General features: G+C 38.6%; 1 protein-coding gene across 9 annotated transcripts in view; it reads right to left on the reverse strand.

Annotated features, from left to right (window-relative positions):
- Positions 1 to 17,079, reverse strand: part of SYNRG (synergin gamma) — an 86,742-nt gene that overhangs the window by 29,841 nt on the left and 39,822 nt on the right. For all 9 annotated transcript variants that reach the window (XM_045773719.2, XM_045773715.2, XM_087854598.1 and 6 more), the window contains 3 exons: positions 12,955 to 13,073; positions 12,701 to 12,763; positions 7,141 to 8,088 (listed from right to left, as the gene is read on the reverse strand). In XM_045773719.2, the coding sequence (XP_045629675.2) occupies positions 7,141 to 8,088; positions 12,701 to 12,763; positions 12,955 to 13,073 (1,130 nt within the window). The remainder of the gene's footprint in view (positions 1 to 7,140; positions 8,089 to 12,700; positions 12,764 to 12,954; positions 13,074 to 17,079) is intronic.

Genomic DNA, 17,079 nt, shown 5'->3' on the forward strand with positions numbered 1-17,079 from the left:
AGGCAGACGCAGTTAAACACGAGAGTCATCTTCAAGGGGTGCACTCAGAAAAATGTCTCACAACATGGGTATTTTTCATTCTTAGACCCTACTAGAAAGCTTTCTGGGGAAGCTGTATTATGAACTGCGCCAAGAATCTCATCTACTAGAAGGGTGGCAATTTTCCCAAAGACCAAAGGTAAATTTAATGAGAAGTTAAGCTCTAGTTCGGAAACCACAACCCGGTTACTATGGTAATAAAAAGACCTTTTTGTGCAATTATGCAGTAAGAAAAAAATTAGGGTTTTAAAAAAAACCAGAAATGATTGTAATGTAATCAGGTTAAATGCATTATAAACAATAAGGGATTACCTTAGCTGAAGAGCTTTTAAATATGTTTATATTTAAACATACAGGTCTTCAACAAATCTTACTTTTATTAAAAATGAGAGGCATAACATTTTGCCTTTTAGAGCAATTCACAGAAATGACCAAAGAAAGATTAAAAAAAATTTATATTAAAAAAAAGAAAAGTAAATATACAAATATACCAAAATCCAGCCTCAAGGTTGATTTAAAAATTTTACTTTTGCTTATTCATTGGCTACTAAAGCGTAAAAAAAAAATTTACTGAAGTGCAATGCATTTGAGCACATAAGGAAGTACGAACACTGAATTATGTAAGGAAGATGAGAACACAGGCTTCCCAAATCTTAGCATTTATAAATAATATAAAAACTGAGTAGTAGTTCCTGGAATGGGGAATATTAGTAAACCATTTTCTAAGAAAAATGTGGTAAGTCAGTTCACTGAGGGTAGGTTAAACTAAGAAAATTTCTCATTTCTCACGTTAACAATTCTACATTTTCTAAGCAGTCAAATTACATGTATTACCGTATGATGGTTTTCAAAATATTAAAGAAGCTGTAGGACCTACAACGTAAGTGATGGAAGCCTGTCTGGAAGAATGATGTGGAATAACCCACATTTTGTAAGCACTGAAGTTTCTATAGATGGGTGTTCCATTCGATAGGTGAATTCTGAAAATTGCGGGAGAAACAGGAAAAAGAAAACAGAGAATGGATGCAATAAAATGAAAAGAGAATCACTACTGTATCTCCAGTTCTCCTGGAGAGCTCCGAGGCTGTGCGAGGTCGGACAGCAATTGCACACTGATAACAGGCCAAATTGTGTGCTGTAATACAGGTATTTGTTGGCAATCAGGAATGTCCTGTTACAAAGGCCAAGGAATCAGCTAGGCGAGCTCCTTTCCATCATGGATCTCAAATCAAGACATGGCTTTCTTGCTTACGCTGGCAAGTAACCCGAGCAGTCTCTTCCATAACCTCTATTCAAATCCCCTCTGAATGGATGTTGAAGACAAAACAAGGTGTTTCTGGGAACAAAGAATGTGAGCCGCCACTACACGACGCAAAGGCCATAGCCATTTCCATGGAAGTTTTCTAAAGCAGTAAGCATATGCCCAGGTGATTAAGTTCCTGGCTCTGGAGAAGGGAGTTTAGAAAAAGAAGAAAGGATACATGTGCAAAGTCCACTATTCCCCAGGGTTTTATATAGCAACAAAAATGTTCATTGGACTAAGAAATACCTTTTAATTTCCAATACTGATTTAATCCAAACTTCACTTACCAAAGCAAACCATGAGATATTCCTACATCTCAACTTCTTTCCACCCCTGACCCTATTCTACCTTCACGTGCTCTATTACCTAGAGAACCCGGGCTGTGTCCTGGAAGTCTCAAACACTCGGACAGTTGTTCACGAAAAGAAGAATGAAAGTGATCACAGCGTGAGTATGACAGGCTACAAAATGCTGCGGTATAATTGCCTTCTAGTGTTCCCTAATCCGCATAGAAACCTCATTTTTCCTTTGTCCCGACTCACAGAAATCTATGGTTTAAACGATACCCACGCTATCTGAAAGCACCCCCAGGTTTCTGTGCCAGTGCTTTAAAGTTCAACAGAGAAAAGCAGCTATTCTGGAGATATTTGAAGTCAGAAGGGGCTGGAAGGCCAAGGAATGGTGTCAGGATACACAGTTGACTCTTGAATGATAACGGGTTTGAACCACACAGGTCCACTTATACATGGATTTAAAAAAAAATACAGTACTGTAAATGTATTTTCTCTTTCTTGTGATTTTCTTAGTAATATTTTCTTTTTGCTAGCTTACTTTATTAGAATACATAATACATATAACATACAAAATATATGTTAATTGACTTTATATTATCAGTAAGGCTTCTGGCCAACTGTAGGCTATTAGTCAAAAGTTGTATGGGGATTTGGACTGCACTGGGGGGGGGGGTGTCAATGTCCCTAACCGCCATGTTGTTCAAGGGTCAACCATACAGTGGCACTGCTCATGGTCATCGTGAAAAAATCTCATTAAAAAACCCACCAAATGAGCACAGAAGATGGCAACTGCATGTGGGGTCTTCTGGACATCCAAGAGAGAAGGCAGCACCCAGAAGACCCTCTTATGCCCGTGAACTTAATATGCTCTCAAAGCCATTGGGGCAATATTTTCCAAAACAACTTATCAAAAGAATTCAACTGATGGAAAAACAAAGCTAGAAGTAGGTCTTTAAAAAGAAAATAATTTGAGTTATTTTAGGTAATTTAGCCCAGCTTTTCGATACTGCCAGTGTCCCCTTCATGTTCATTTGCTACTTTTAAAAATCAGTAGAGATTTTAATGTGAACAGAGAGTGACTGTAGAATATGACTACACTTGTACAATTTCTCAGGCACTGATATATGACATCAAGAACTAACTGTATGACTTTACTTGGCACAGGAGTAAACAGAACAGTATTTTGTTTGTTTGAATCTATAGCATGAGTTCTTCAAGTCTTTATTGCAAGTTTATATTAGGTTTATATTATATTATTATAATATAATAAGTTTATATTAAGTTTATATTATATTATTTATTATTAAATGAACATGATTATGTTTTATATTTATATATTTATGTTTTATATAAATCAGTTATTTTTAGTCATTTTCTAAAATGAGCTATATTTATTTTTATAAATATAAATAATTATTATTTAGTCATTTTCTGTAGCATGTTCAGATAAATGCAGAAAGGACCAAATAAAGCAGTCCCAGATGGACCAATCTAGCATTAGATCGTTCCATTGACAAAGGAATTTCCTTGCCAAAGCCACCACAAGACTGGTCTTATATATGGCACAAGAAAAATCCTAAATAAAGGGCAGTTGGTATCATCACTAGACAGAGGCTATACCAAGATCTCTTTCTTCCAAATTAGTTAGCAGCAAACATCATAATTAAGACGTAATATATTTATCCAACTTTTGAAAGCATTAATTTCTGGAAAACACAGTTTGAATGGCAGACACAGCTTTACTTTTGAATTAATCCAAACCCCAACATGCAACTTTTCTCTTTCTCAAACGGCCTACTTCAGATACTGTGAGCGATCTCTCTGGAATCCTATTCAAAATCCTCATCTTAAATGGTTTAATTTCCTGTCCACCTCAAATTTTTAAAAAAGAACAAAGAACTAAAATCTCAAAATGTAAGAAAAAAAATGTAAACCATGGAAACAATCCTTTTTTTCCAAGGTCTTAATTGTTCTTGGGTTTATGATCTAAAAAATAATAATATTCCCAAGGCTTTTTGCTATTAATATACTCTAAAATGGAAAAAAAATAGTTTCCAAACTTGGCATTCTCTCATTGCTAACTTGTGCGTCTTTCTAGAATTGTTTTCTTAAAAAGGAAAGTGGGTTAAAGCTTACTTTGAGGACATTCCCTAAAATTGTTTTAAGAACTTGCTTTATGACTATGAGTAAAAAAAGAAAAAGACTCAGGGGTGGCTTCATGATACACTCTGAAGTTGCAAAGATAACGTGCTCTACAATTCGAGCACGAGTGCCCATTTCAGACTCACACTGAATTCAGTCCTGAAGACTTCCTGGTATTAACACTGAACGCTCTCCATTACAGAGACTATCAATTTAAATTCAGTTTGCATGCACTGTGGTCAGAAGTCCATCTCAATACCATTTCATGATTTAAGTTAAATTTACAGGTATCTATTTATTATCAGATGTATCCCCTGTCCCCAACACTCAACTCTTAGATCTGTCCCCTCAGCCGCTCCCTCTCTTCACACACTCTAACTCCTAGTGGAGACAGGCTGTCATGTTTACAAAGCAATAACATCTAACCTGTTTTTTCACTAGAAGAAAGGAGTAAATTTTTCCTATTACACAGTGTAAGGTTAAAGTTACGTTTTAATTCAGTGCCATGTTAAAAACTTCTATCAATGGAATTATAAGGGGAAAAGGCTAAACCAATACTTTCTTAGGAGAAAGGTATTTGAAGAAACAAAAAAAGGGAAAGACCCTCTAATCACAGGAGGTGCTATTGCTTTGCACTTGATACGGACCAGATATTTCTCTGGTCTAACCCTGAAAAAGTACAAATTACACACATCCCCACACTTTCAAAATATGCCAAAGAATTATTTATTAACATAGGACTTACAGATCACAAAAGAGAGTGGTACAGAAGAGCTGGAAAAGAAGTCATCAGAATAAGCATGCAGGTCAGTATTTGCAGAGGAATATACCAAAGCAAGTTCGAAAAGGCACATTCACACAGAAAATGTCTAGGTTGAAAAAAAGACATCAGAAAAGCAGCCAAAAAAAAAAAAATACTAATAATAAGGCGCTGATTAAAATACAACGGTTTTCAATGTCAAAGAAGAGCTACTTTACAGGTAGGTAGGCAGCTAGCTACAGAAGTCTTGCTAACCCTTTGAGAGTGTCACAAACGAGGGTAAGCTCTTGCTGCCAACAAAACCGGATGATCGTTAAGGACTGCACATCAAGATGCTTCAGTGCCAGAGAGATTAAATTTGGTGGTGGGGACAAAAGCAGCCTAGTTGAAATTATATGCAGCAAGGGCTCAAAGGGTTAAATGTAATAATATGCAGAGAAATCAGGCAATGTTATTAGTATTATCTACCTTCCATACAAAGAATTATAGCGAGAGTTAAAAGAGACAGTATCCCCTTCAGAGTTAAGTTAGGGTTTCTAAGCAAGATTAAGGTCCAGAGATAGCAGTCTGCTAGGTTTTATTCTCTTTTCGTCAGCCCACTTTTTATTTCTGCAGCAAGAAGTACCTTTAACCCTCAAACTAAGAGAGCGAGAGATACTGTCGTCAACATGAGGTTAAAGTAAAACCAAATGCACTGAAGAAGTCCCTGCCGTTTACCTTCGACAGTACATGGATGCAGCAGTTTTGCTCGACAATGGAGCTCATTGGTCAGACAGCAACCCCTTTTAACAACCGCTCTAAAGGGATACTGCTCCTTTCCGACAGGAGGTTTACAGATCAAAAAGAGGAAACACTCTGCTTTTAAGAATAACCTCAAACTGAAGAGACTTGGCTTGAACATTACAGGTTCCAAGCTGGGAATGTTCCAAACATACATAAAAGAACATGAGCACAGAAGATTATTTTAACAGGTCGATCAGAACAAGCTCGGTCAAAAAAAACCAAACCAAAACAAACAAACAAACCCTCCCCTCCCCAAATAAAATGAAAAAATTTAAAAAGAAGGAAAAAGAAAAAGACATCCCCAACCTGATTTAGACTCCTCTCATAAAGACATCTAGCTTGGCACTATGAAAGAATATAGATTCACTTTCAGAAAAATAGCTTCTAATTTATAACTTCAGAGTCCAAAAGGCTAGTTAGTATACATGTCATGAGATTTTTTAAATAAAAATCAATTTTTTTTTCAAAAAACAGAGCACTTTGCAACCTACCACTGTGGCTCAAGCAGCTCATACAAAAAAAAAAAAAAAAAGAGAGAGAGAAACAAAATCACTCTATCAAACAAACAGCAGCAAAAAAATAGGAAAACATCCGAGGAAAAATACAAAAAAAGGGAGTAGACAGGCGCAAGGAGCTCTGCAGACAGTCCGCTGCTCTCGGACAATGCCCTAGCAAGCCGCCGTGTAAGACACGTCCTGTCTCTGAAAACCTGCCCCTGACCAGCACGCTGTTTAAGGGTACCCCCAACACTTCAGTTGCCAAAGGATGGGTGTCATTTTGTTCTCCGACTTGCCAATTTGATATATACAAAAGCCGTACTACTTTGACATTTCTGCCACAATCTGTAAACCTGGACGTGTCTTGTGTGTCCCTCTCTAGTTAAAAAACAACAAACCCTTCGAATGCGTATTATGTTTTCTAGAATAATACAGTAATACTGAGATAGTTCTCATTATTAAAGGCCACAAAATGGGTTTATCTTTCTATATAACATACCAAATAACAAAACAAAATAAAAATGAGGACACTTGGGAATCTAGTTTTTACAACAGGAAGCTGGACTAGAGAAAAAACTGCTACCAGTAAATCCATACAGAATCTAGAGAGGGCTCCCTTGTAAGACGTTTTCAAACACTTCATGAGAAAGTTAGTAGTTACCCTATTCTACCATCTACAGATTTGTTACAGTGTAATACTTTCAGTAATAGAGGAGCCGAAAACTGTACCTCAATTCCACTAACAACTCATGCCCTCCTCCTTGCCAGACTCTGGCACACAGGACATCCACAGACAGGCTCTTTCCCTCCTCTCTGGCGGGGACGTGGCAAACTGCAGTACAACCAGCTAGACATTTTTACTTTCTTGGCCTACCAAGAGTCAGTTTCTATAAACCGAACAGAATCCTATATTGGCAGCTGCCAAACAGACCCGAGAGAAGAGAGGAGAGGGAAACACTGACCTCACTCACAGAAATAGAGCAACATTACTGACACTGCAGAAGTCTTTATAAAATTCCTGGTGATGCAGGGTTCATTCAGCAGTGGATTTTTATGTGCCTCTAACACCAAGTTGGTGTTCAATTTCAAAAATAAAAATATTTGAGCGATCCACTCTAAGTTCCACAGTATTCATGGGATCCATATATCCAAGTATCTATACAATCAAATCTGACACTGCTTTAATGGGATTGGCAATGAAGAGGTTATTAGAAATTCATGAAGGTTAAGAGCCAGAGCCTCACTCTACTGTAAATCAACGCCCACCACACCATCTTTGAAATCTACATCACCATCACCAGAGTAATCTCACCAATTCCTCACCTGCAGCAGGAGGATGCTGGCCACTAACTGTTGGTAAATCCAAAGAGCTATCAGACATGACATGCTTAAGATCGCCTCCCACATCAGCCAGTTTCATGTCAAACTGAACAGAGAGGGCATCTTCAGAGTCCTCCTTGCCGACACTGCTGCCGCCAATGGAAGGGAGATCCAAGGACTTCACCGAAGCAGAGTCTTCTTTGGTGTGTCTGAAAGCCACTGATTTCTCGCTCAGGGATTTGTCTGAGTTCATGGAAGAAAATTTACTGGAGTGGAAGTCAGCAAAATCATCATCGCTTTTTCCTGAAGGAGTGTTATCTTTCAGTTCTTCAACACCTAGTCCAGATCCTTCCAGAGAAAGCTGTTTGAAGACATCATATTTGGTAGACGTGGCAGCTGAGTTCTGTCCGCTCTTCGCCGTACTGCTCGAGCTGCCGGTTAGAGGAACAGGACTCGCTTCCTCTTTAAGGGTGACATATTTGTCATCTGCCTTTTGCTCAGATGAAACTGAGCTATTACTGAAAGCCATAAAATCTGCAAAGTCATCCTGCTCCCCAACAGCTGCTGGACTAGAATATTCCCCAAAAAGGTTGAATTCTCCAAAATCATCAGCCAAACTAGACATCTTCATTGATGCCAATGCTGTCGTGGCCGCAGCAGATCCTGCCGGCTGCGGTCGTGTGGAAACAGGTCTGGATGCACTAAATGCAGCTGAAAAAGACAAGGGCTTCTCGCTGCTGCAGTTAACTGAGGAAAACATGTCTAGGTCTGCTAAGTTCAGAGGGGTTTTCACTTGTGTTTGTTGTTTCTGTTGTATAGCTCCTGAGGGGAAGGCCGCTGGAAAAGTTTGGTCTTTTGTTGGTGGCTCTAGTGGTGATAGGCTATCGGCAGTTTTAAAATCGGTGAAGCCATCATCAGCGCCTGCGGATCGGAATTCTGCAAAGTTTTCTCCTGAAAGAAAAAAAAATACAGCCAAATAAATAAGAATGCTGAGCTGAAAACCACATGATACACAGCGTATTAAATTACAAGCATACTTTTAGAGACTTTCCCCTCATTGGCCTGACATTATTCAACCACACCGTAAACCCACCAAAACATCTCTTTGGAAACTACGCGTCTGTTTCCACGTCGAAGGCTAGTGATACCAAAATAAATACAAATCAAACAGAGAGCAGCCAACAGTATCAGTTTCACTTGCTCATCTGAGGGTGCTATGTCTCCTAGTGCCAGGTCCTTCGGTTGGCCAAAAGTGCTGCTCTCAGGACCTCTTCTCACTAGAGCCAGCCAGCCAAGCACACAAGGGAAGAAGAAATAGGTGCTGGATGTTCCTGAAGAGATACACGTTGACATAATGATCCTTTAAAGATGAAATGTTTTACATGGTGCTCAGTTAGGAAAAAAATATCACAGGTACCAATGAGGTATTATGAAAAATCCTGCATCTAATATTTAGGATGTGAAATGCTTTGCTCAACTAGGCACTTTAAGCATCTTGTTAGATATTATGTGGTCTTGCTCCAGCATATGGAGGCATTAATTTGAAGGGAACTTTGATGAAAATTTTTGAAAAGGTATCTACTTATTTGTAAAACATTCTAGCTAAGGACACATTTTTTTTTTTTTTAAGATTTATTTATTTGAGAGAGAGAAAGCAAGCAAGCATGTGTGCTCGTGTGAGCACAAGTGGGAGGGGCAGAGAATCTCAAGCAGACTCTGCACCAAGCAGGGAGCCTGATGCGGGGCTGGATCTCACAACCCTGAGATCAGACCCAAGCCAAAACCACGAGCTGAACACTTGACGGACTGTACCACCCAGGCGCCCCCTGCTAAGGACACATTTTAAAGTGGTTTTTCTACACTCTACAACAAATAAGCTGAATCTCATGGAAAAAAAATCTGAGTACTTGGGCTGTTCTTGAAACCAGCCATCCCACTGTACCAACGAGCACTTATTCTTATTTATTAAAATCCAGAGGGATTTGAATAAATACCAACTGCATTAAAAATTTCAAGGGATAGGATTTAAACTTTATATTGTGCTACTCTGAGGAAAGACTTACTGAAATTTTTTTTAATCTTTTTTTTTTTTTAACATTATTTATTTATTTATTTGACAGAGATAGAGACAGCTAGTGAGAAAGGGAACACAAGCAGAGGGAGTGGGAGAGGAAGAAGCAGGCTTCCAGTGGAGAAGCCTGATGTGGGGCTTGATCCCAGAATGCTGGGATCACGCCCTGAGCTGAAGGCAGATGCTTAACGACTGAGCCACCCAGGCGCCCCTTTTTATCATTTTTTAGAGAAAATAGGTACAATGTATTTCCAATAAATAGACTCAATTAAGATGCTGATAAAAATCTAGACCCATGATTCTACATAGAGTTCCTTTTATTATCAGAGCATTTATACATTATACAAGTTGCCTCATCATAAGTACGATGTTAGGATGCAGATAATATCAGTTTTTCTAATGGTGTCTGAAGGTCTTTCATAAAATCCACTAGGTTTTACCAAGTAATGAAAATCAAGAGATAAACCAAATATAAGTATAGCTATACCAACATCACTTGTTTGAAAATACGAGTGCTATTTCTGAAGAGTTATAAACTAAAATATAGGCTTTAATTTCTTTGTCCAGTTTTAACATTCTATTTGTCCCTAAAAATGAGATATAGAAACATATGAGCTATAAAAGTATATTTCAAACCAAAATCTAACTCTTAAAACTGTCATTAAAATAACATAGGCTTTAAATATATTGTGTTTGTAACATGATATATACCTTGATACATCATAAGAAGCAAGCATAGGAAACAATGGAAGCTGATTTTTCCTCCTAATCTGAGACACTTAATTCACCATCATAATCCATCAACACAGAGAAACCTATTTAGTATTATTAGAGAAATTTTAGAAAGAGAGGAACAGCATTCAAAATTTCTGTATTTTATGTTTTTAAGACATACCACTAATAAAACTAAAGTCAATTTCACAAATTGACAGGAGAAGCAGATATAAAACTTTAAAAAAATCACCCTACAATTTTGGATAAGTATATTACTGATAATATTTGTATCATTTCTGTAAATGAAAACGTAACAAGCAGCCAATTTTGTCACAGTCTAAATTTGTGATGTGCTGCTTTGAAATATCTGTGAAATTGACAAGTTTTGCTTTGTTATTTTTAAAAAGAAATCACCACAGCAAACTAAACTTACTGATGAACTGTAAATGTTTCCATTAGAAACGTAAGCTGGGTGAAAGAGTCAAAAAGAAATAAAAATGCGTGGGTTTACAAGTTCAAAAACAAAGGGAATTTTGGGGCAAATAAATTAGTTGCAGTCATTGGAAGCTTGCGTATCAGAGGGTACATTAATCCTCTGAATCCTCATAAATTCCCGTCACTTTTTAGGCCCTAAAAACATTTCAAAAGAGGTCACTTTTTGCTAAAACTTCAGTAAGAAGGGTCACTTCTCCATATAGAGTATTTTCCTCATCTCCTTAAATTTATGGTTTAAACTATAGGGGTAGGAAAAAGGAAATATCATTAATATCTGTCACTTAGTAACCTATGAAACCCACAGTTCTGAACACAATACTACATGATTTTTCATAAATTCTAAGACACTAACGTACTTGATGCATTCAGGCCAATGTATTTTTATGAGAACAGCATAAAATATAGTCTCCTAAAATGAACAGAGCTGGCACCTCTACCTGGAACTCTTTAACTCTTTCACTTAAAGTTCAGGCAGGAATGAAGGCAAGCCAACAAACATGGCAGCAACAATACGGGGTTCTGTTACTAAGGTACTGCTTCCACTTTGATGGCACCACTGTCTTTCCCGGGAATAACATACCTATGATATGATCACTAATACCACACTACACAAAGAAATCTGATATTAACCACGCTCTTTACTCCAAACTCGCCTGGCCCAAGAGGTGAGGAAAGCACTGCTGGGAGTCAAACCCAACTAACAAGCCAAAAGTTCCTCTAGGGTTTTATATATATATATATATATATATATATATGTGTGTGTGTGTGTGTGTGTGTGTGTGTGTGTGTTTTAAAGATTTATTTATTACTTTAGAGAAAGAGAGAGAGCATGTGAGTGAGCAGGGGGAGGGGCAGAGGGAGAGAGAATCCTGAAGCAGACTCCCTGCTGAGTGCAACCCCAGGACCGAGATCATGACCTGGGCCAAAATCAAGAGTTGGCCCTCAACCCACTGAACCACCCAGGTGCCCCAAGTTCCTCTCAGGTTTATCTTTGTATTCCTACTGCCTAACACAGGCACTGAGGAAAAAAGTTAATACATCCTAAAGGCCTGACTGAAACAAGGAAACACTTCTAGAACCTAAGAGTTATAAGGGATTCAATAGTTTTAGAATTGGTGGGTTTTTATTTTTAGAGATATTTAAATAGTACACTTAAAAATTTTTTTTAAAGATTTTATTTATTTTTGAGAGAGCAAGAGTGAGAGAGCACACAAGCAGGGGGAACAGCAGAGGGAGAGGGAGAGGCAGGCTTCCCACCGAGCAGGGACCCTAATGAAGGGCTCCATCCCGGCTCCATCCCAGGACCCTGGGATCATGACCTGAGCCGAAGGCTGACGCTTAACTGACTGAGTCACCCAGGCCCCCTAAGCAGTACACTTTTTCCTTGAACTTTCACATACATTACCTTTCCTACAATCTCCTCTCATCCCCCACCCCACTCCCACCCTCTTCCACAGAAGGGTGAGACCAAACGATTAAAAAGGATGTTCCCAATTTGAGCACTCAGCACACAAAGGTAGAATATGGCGCTGTGCTCAGGAAGAAAACCTCCGCAGAGATTACAAATACCATAGCATGTGCAGTTAAACTCTGAAGGACATAATTTGCCCTATGGATTATCTAAACCCTACACATCCGGTTAGGATTTAACCACAAACATAACTTCCAGTCTTTACACATATGGCTCTCAAACTATCATTCTATATTTCCTTCTACTCTCTTTAAGCCCTTCTATAAGTCCCTCTTACCTCATCTTACTAAGAGCCGATTTTGAAAATCTTGAAAAGACTGGTTGCTACCTTTTGCATAGTCCACAGACTGCCAACAGTTCGAGTTCTTGTTAAACACTAAAATAACTGAGACCAGTCACAGTCCTCCATTTCTTACAGAAGTCTAACTTGGCTTGAAGGCTTCCAGTGAAAGGGAACGCACTAGCTTCAGAAGAAATTGCTTCAATTTGGGATTTGCCCTAAATTTTAGAAAATAATTTCCAGTAGCAGAACCACATTTTGTTTCCTTGTAATTTCCAGAGGCACAAAGCCAAGAAACCCTCATACATACAATATAATAAAGACATGTTCAGGAGTATCACTGAAAGAGCCATCAAAAAATGTCTTTTATTAAAAATTGAGGGGTGCCTGGCTGGCTCCGTCAGAGGAACATGTGACTCTTGATCTTGGGGTCATGAGTTTGAGCCCCATGCTGGGTGTAGAGATTACTTAAAATAAATAAAATTTTTAAACAATTGAAGTAATTTATCCATTTAAGGACTCAAAAACTTACCTGAAGATTTACTCTCTGCTGTCTGTTCGAGTTCTCTGAAAGCACTGTATTTATCACCAGGCTCTATGATGAAAAGACAAAAAGGCCATTAAGTTTAGGAACTTTGAGATTAAAGCTCAAGGAAGTCAGTAAGGCAGACTGGGTTACCCATATATGCTTGACACATGGTGTAAGCGTTTTATACATTTCTCACAAAAGGCCACCACTAAAAAGGCTTACATTCATAGGTTTATGAATTGACAACGTGTTTTTACCTCCAAATGGAACAGTATTTTCCGAGGACTTGTCAGCAGCAATTCCTTTAAACACAGCATATTTATCCGTCGAAGCTGACGCTTTAGTTCCGGCAAGTGGCATCAACAAAGAAGGGGCACTGAAAGGGAAAACGAGATATTTCTTAATGACTAGAACACTGAATCCTTCCCTTATCATCAAATAGAAGCTTAGAATGAAAATGGCAAACAGGTACCTGATTAAAATTCATGCCTCCCTGCTTTTAAAAGTTAGAAACTATATCTATAATCACCGCAGAGGCTAAAAACCATGTTTTGTGTTTTTTTTAAACACCTTTTTTTCTTGGAAAAATATACTGACACACCACCCATGTGATAATTCCTTGCTTGCTTATCTGAAGAGGGGTCAGACCCACACTGACCATCTAATCATCTCTGTAAACCACAGAAACAGTTGGAATGGCTCTAGAAATAGATTCTCATAAAATGATGACCTCCTACAATTTTAACTTAAGGTCCATAAAATTGCAAAAGTGAACTGTTCCAAATATATACAGCCAATATTTCAGAGTAAATTCTGTTAGCCTTAATATAAATTATTCTTTCAGATGGGTTCAAAATGCAGAGGTAGACTAGTTAAGATAAACATCTATTGGGCGCCTGGGTGGCACAGCGGTTAAGCGTCTGCCTTCAGCTCAGGGCGTGATCCCGGCATTATGGGATCGAGTCCCACATCAGGCTCCTCCGCTATGAGCCTGCTTCTTCCTCTCCCACTGCCCCTGCTGTGTTCCCTCTCTCGCTGGCTGTCTCTGTCTCTGTCAAATAAATAAATAAAATATTAAAAAAAAAAAAAAGATAAACATCTATTTATGAAATGTTGTTCAAGCCGAGATGTAAATTGTTCTTATTTGATCTTACTGCATCGCTTACTGGCAGAAGTTCACACAGCTGATAAGCCGCAGTAGAGTTAATACAATTTACATTTTCACAAGGATCACATCAGCGGTTCCAGAAGCTATCTTTGTAGCAAAACAACAATCACTTCAAAATTAGATAAAGATACTTTTGCCTGTGGACATATTTCTCCCTGGATGGAAAAACAGTGTAATGAGTAGTATCTGTGTGGGTAATTCTTGGATGGCTTAAACACATACTATAAAAGCACGGCATTTTTTTTTTCTCTTTTTCTTATCACACCCAGGCAGCTCCCTGGAAGAATAACTTTACATATGAATTACTACATTCCACCACTAGTTTGTGTCATTCAATACCACACACACAAGTTATATAAATGGATTTCTATTGAGTTCTTTGCCCTGAAGCAAAAATCTTTCCACAGCCATTTAAATCGTCTTATCAGTGGCCTACAAGCAAGGTAAAAATCCCAGCTCTTGCGCATGCATGCTAATGGAGGTCCACAGTGCTTTAGGACTTAGTGCTATCAAATATTATAATTTCACGTCACTAAAAGAGCTGCGATATATTTGATCTTGACAAACAGGTCATCATCTATACACTATAGGTGGATTTTTTAAGTTCCATAAGCAATTAAACTACAACTCATTGAACAGAATGTTACACATAAATAAAAGTAATTAATGTTTGAGGGGAAAAAAATCACAAAGTTGAACAACCTATTTGTTTTTCATGAAATGCCAACTTTAGCTATGGTCTTGTAAAGCCCACTGGTAAAATCTATTAAATGTGACATTTAATTATTATTAATTTTAAAATTATTTTCAAGACTGGGAAAAAATAGAGGACCTTCAAGGTAATGAAATACTGATTGAAGTCAACAAAATAAAATTCCACTCAAAAAAAAAAGCTGACTCACACTGTAATTTTATCCATATTACAAATTAATAACTCATTCTAGTTCTCGGAAATTATTAAAAAAAATACTGTAATCACCATGACAGTGTTTAGCCCAGTTATATAAAGTACTTATCTATTCCAAATATGAAAACTGTTATTTCTTTTTTTTTAGAAAAATTTTTTTTTTTTTTTAAAGATTTTATTTATTTATTCGACAGAGATAGAGACAGCCAGAGAGAGAGGGAACACAAGCAGGGGGAGTGGGAGAGGAAGAAGCAGGCTCCTAGTGGAGGAGCCTGATGTGGGGCTCGATCCCATAACGCCGGGATCACGCCCTGAGCGTGAAGGCAGACGCTTAACCACTGTGCCACCCAGGCGCCCCGAAAACTGTTATTTCTACTATTTAATACTAGTGAAGGATAGTGAGAGGCATAATGTTTTAAAATCTAAGAACCTGCATTCTATTGAAAGATAAGACTTAAGAGAATTTGGCCACCAAAAAAAAAAAAAGCATTTTGCTTTTTCTCCAGTGCATCCATTTGTTTTATAATCACTCCACTTGGCTGTCATAGATGATTTTACTTAGCTGCTTACCCTGCTAAATGTTGACATGTTTTAGACAATAGGCTTGAGCCATGGAAACTTAAGGCAAAAGGGCCCACAGCGACCACCTGGCTGAATACAGACAAGCCCATCAGTCCACCGAGCTCAAAAATATCCACAGGCTCTAACAGACCAGTGGGCTACTTGGCATAGTTACCAAAAAGGGAAAATTCCATTTGTGGCCATACTTCCCCATCTTCCCCCTTTAAACCGGCCCCTACACACTGCCTGGTGGCAGATGGTCTTTCCTTTGCTGTCTGACCCACTGCTCCCTGGCGGTGTATTCAATAAATTTCTATCTCCTTTGTTCTGCCTGGGGTGAATCCTTTCACCGGCCGCCACCGGCTTCCACGAGATCATCGCCCCACATTTGGGGACCCCCATCTGATTGAACAGACACCACACTAAATACTGCCATGTAAAAAGTAAAATGAAGCTAACCAACTCAAAACCCCTACACCTTAATCCTTTCTGAACTATTTTATCATCAGTAGCCCATGTCTGTGGTGTTTATTTTTCCAGGATCCCCAGTGCCCGGCTCATAGTTAAGTGTTTTGTGAACAGATAAATGAATGATACTGCATCCCCTTCCATGCTGACTCAAGCGCCAGCTACTTCTGCTGACATGCAGTTCGACACCAAGTCTGACCAATTTCTGAGACGCACACTTTTCAGTGCCTGACTCTAAACCTAGAGTACCTCCCATCACCTCACCACAGGGTTACTATGGCAGCTGAATTTATCCCACACAGTAGCAGGGATCGCTTTTCTCAGGCCACTTCTTATCTCTAAAATGCTTTACAGATTACGTCACAAATCATAAGCCATCCCACATTGGTGCTGCCCTTAACTAATGAGATTTTTTTTCACAGACTCACAATACTCTCCACTCCAGCCTACTTCTAACTTACTTGGCTTTTCATCTTCTCAAATAATGCCCCCTTTTTTTTTTAAAGATTTTATTTATTTATTCGACAGAGATAGAGACAGCCAGCGAGAGAGGGAACACAAGCAGGGGGAGTGGGAGAGGAAGAAGCAGGCTCATAGCGGAGGAGCCTGATGTGGGGCTCGATCCCATAACGCTGGGATCACGCCCTGAGCCGAAGGCAGACGCTTAACTGCTGTGCCACTCAGGCGCCCCAATAATGCCCATTTTTTGCTTAAAAATGCTGCCCAGGGGGCACGTGGGTAGTTCAGTCAGTTAGGAGTCTGACTCTTGGATCTCAGCTCAGGTCTTGATCTCAGGGTCGTGAGTTCAAGCCCCGTGATAGGTTCCACACCTAGTGGAAAAAAATTCGGCCCAAAGCAGTCTCACCTCGGCTTAATATCCCTTTAAAATAAACTCATAATATGGAATAGAGATCTAAACTAGGGAATTCATTATACATGTACACACATACAAAGACTGAAGGACCAATTCTAAGAGAATTTTATCAGATTCTATAAATACCCAGATAAAACTAAGCTTCTTTATAGCAGGAACTGCGTTTTCTGCTTTTGTAGTTCTAGAGCCTATCCCAATGTCTGGCATATAGCAGATGGTAAGTAAATGTTTTCAGTGAGTAAATAAACAATGAGTGTGGGTTCTTAGACATGAGCAAAATGTTTTCATGTAAGCATGGAAGTAATCAAGCCAGAACTGAAAAAAAAAAAAGTCTATAAAGTCTGACTGTGTATGAAAGTAAACTATTATGTGGAGATAATGCCACAAAAAATTGCTAATATCCC

The sequence above is a fragment of the Ursus americanus genome, chromosome 23, assembly GCF_024610735.1.
Source record: "Ursus americanus isolate L20-20 chromosome 23, mUrsAme1.1.p, whole genome shotgun sequence".
NCBI classification, from domain to species: domain Eukaryota; kingdom Metazoa; phylum Chordata; class Mammalia; order Carnivora; family Ursidae; genus Ursus; species Ursus americanus.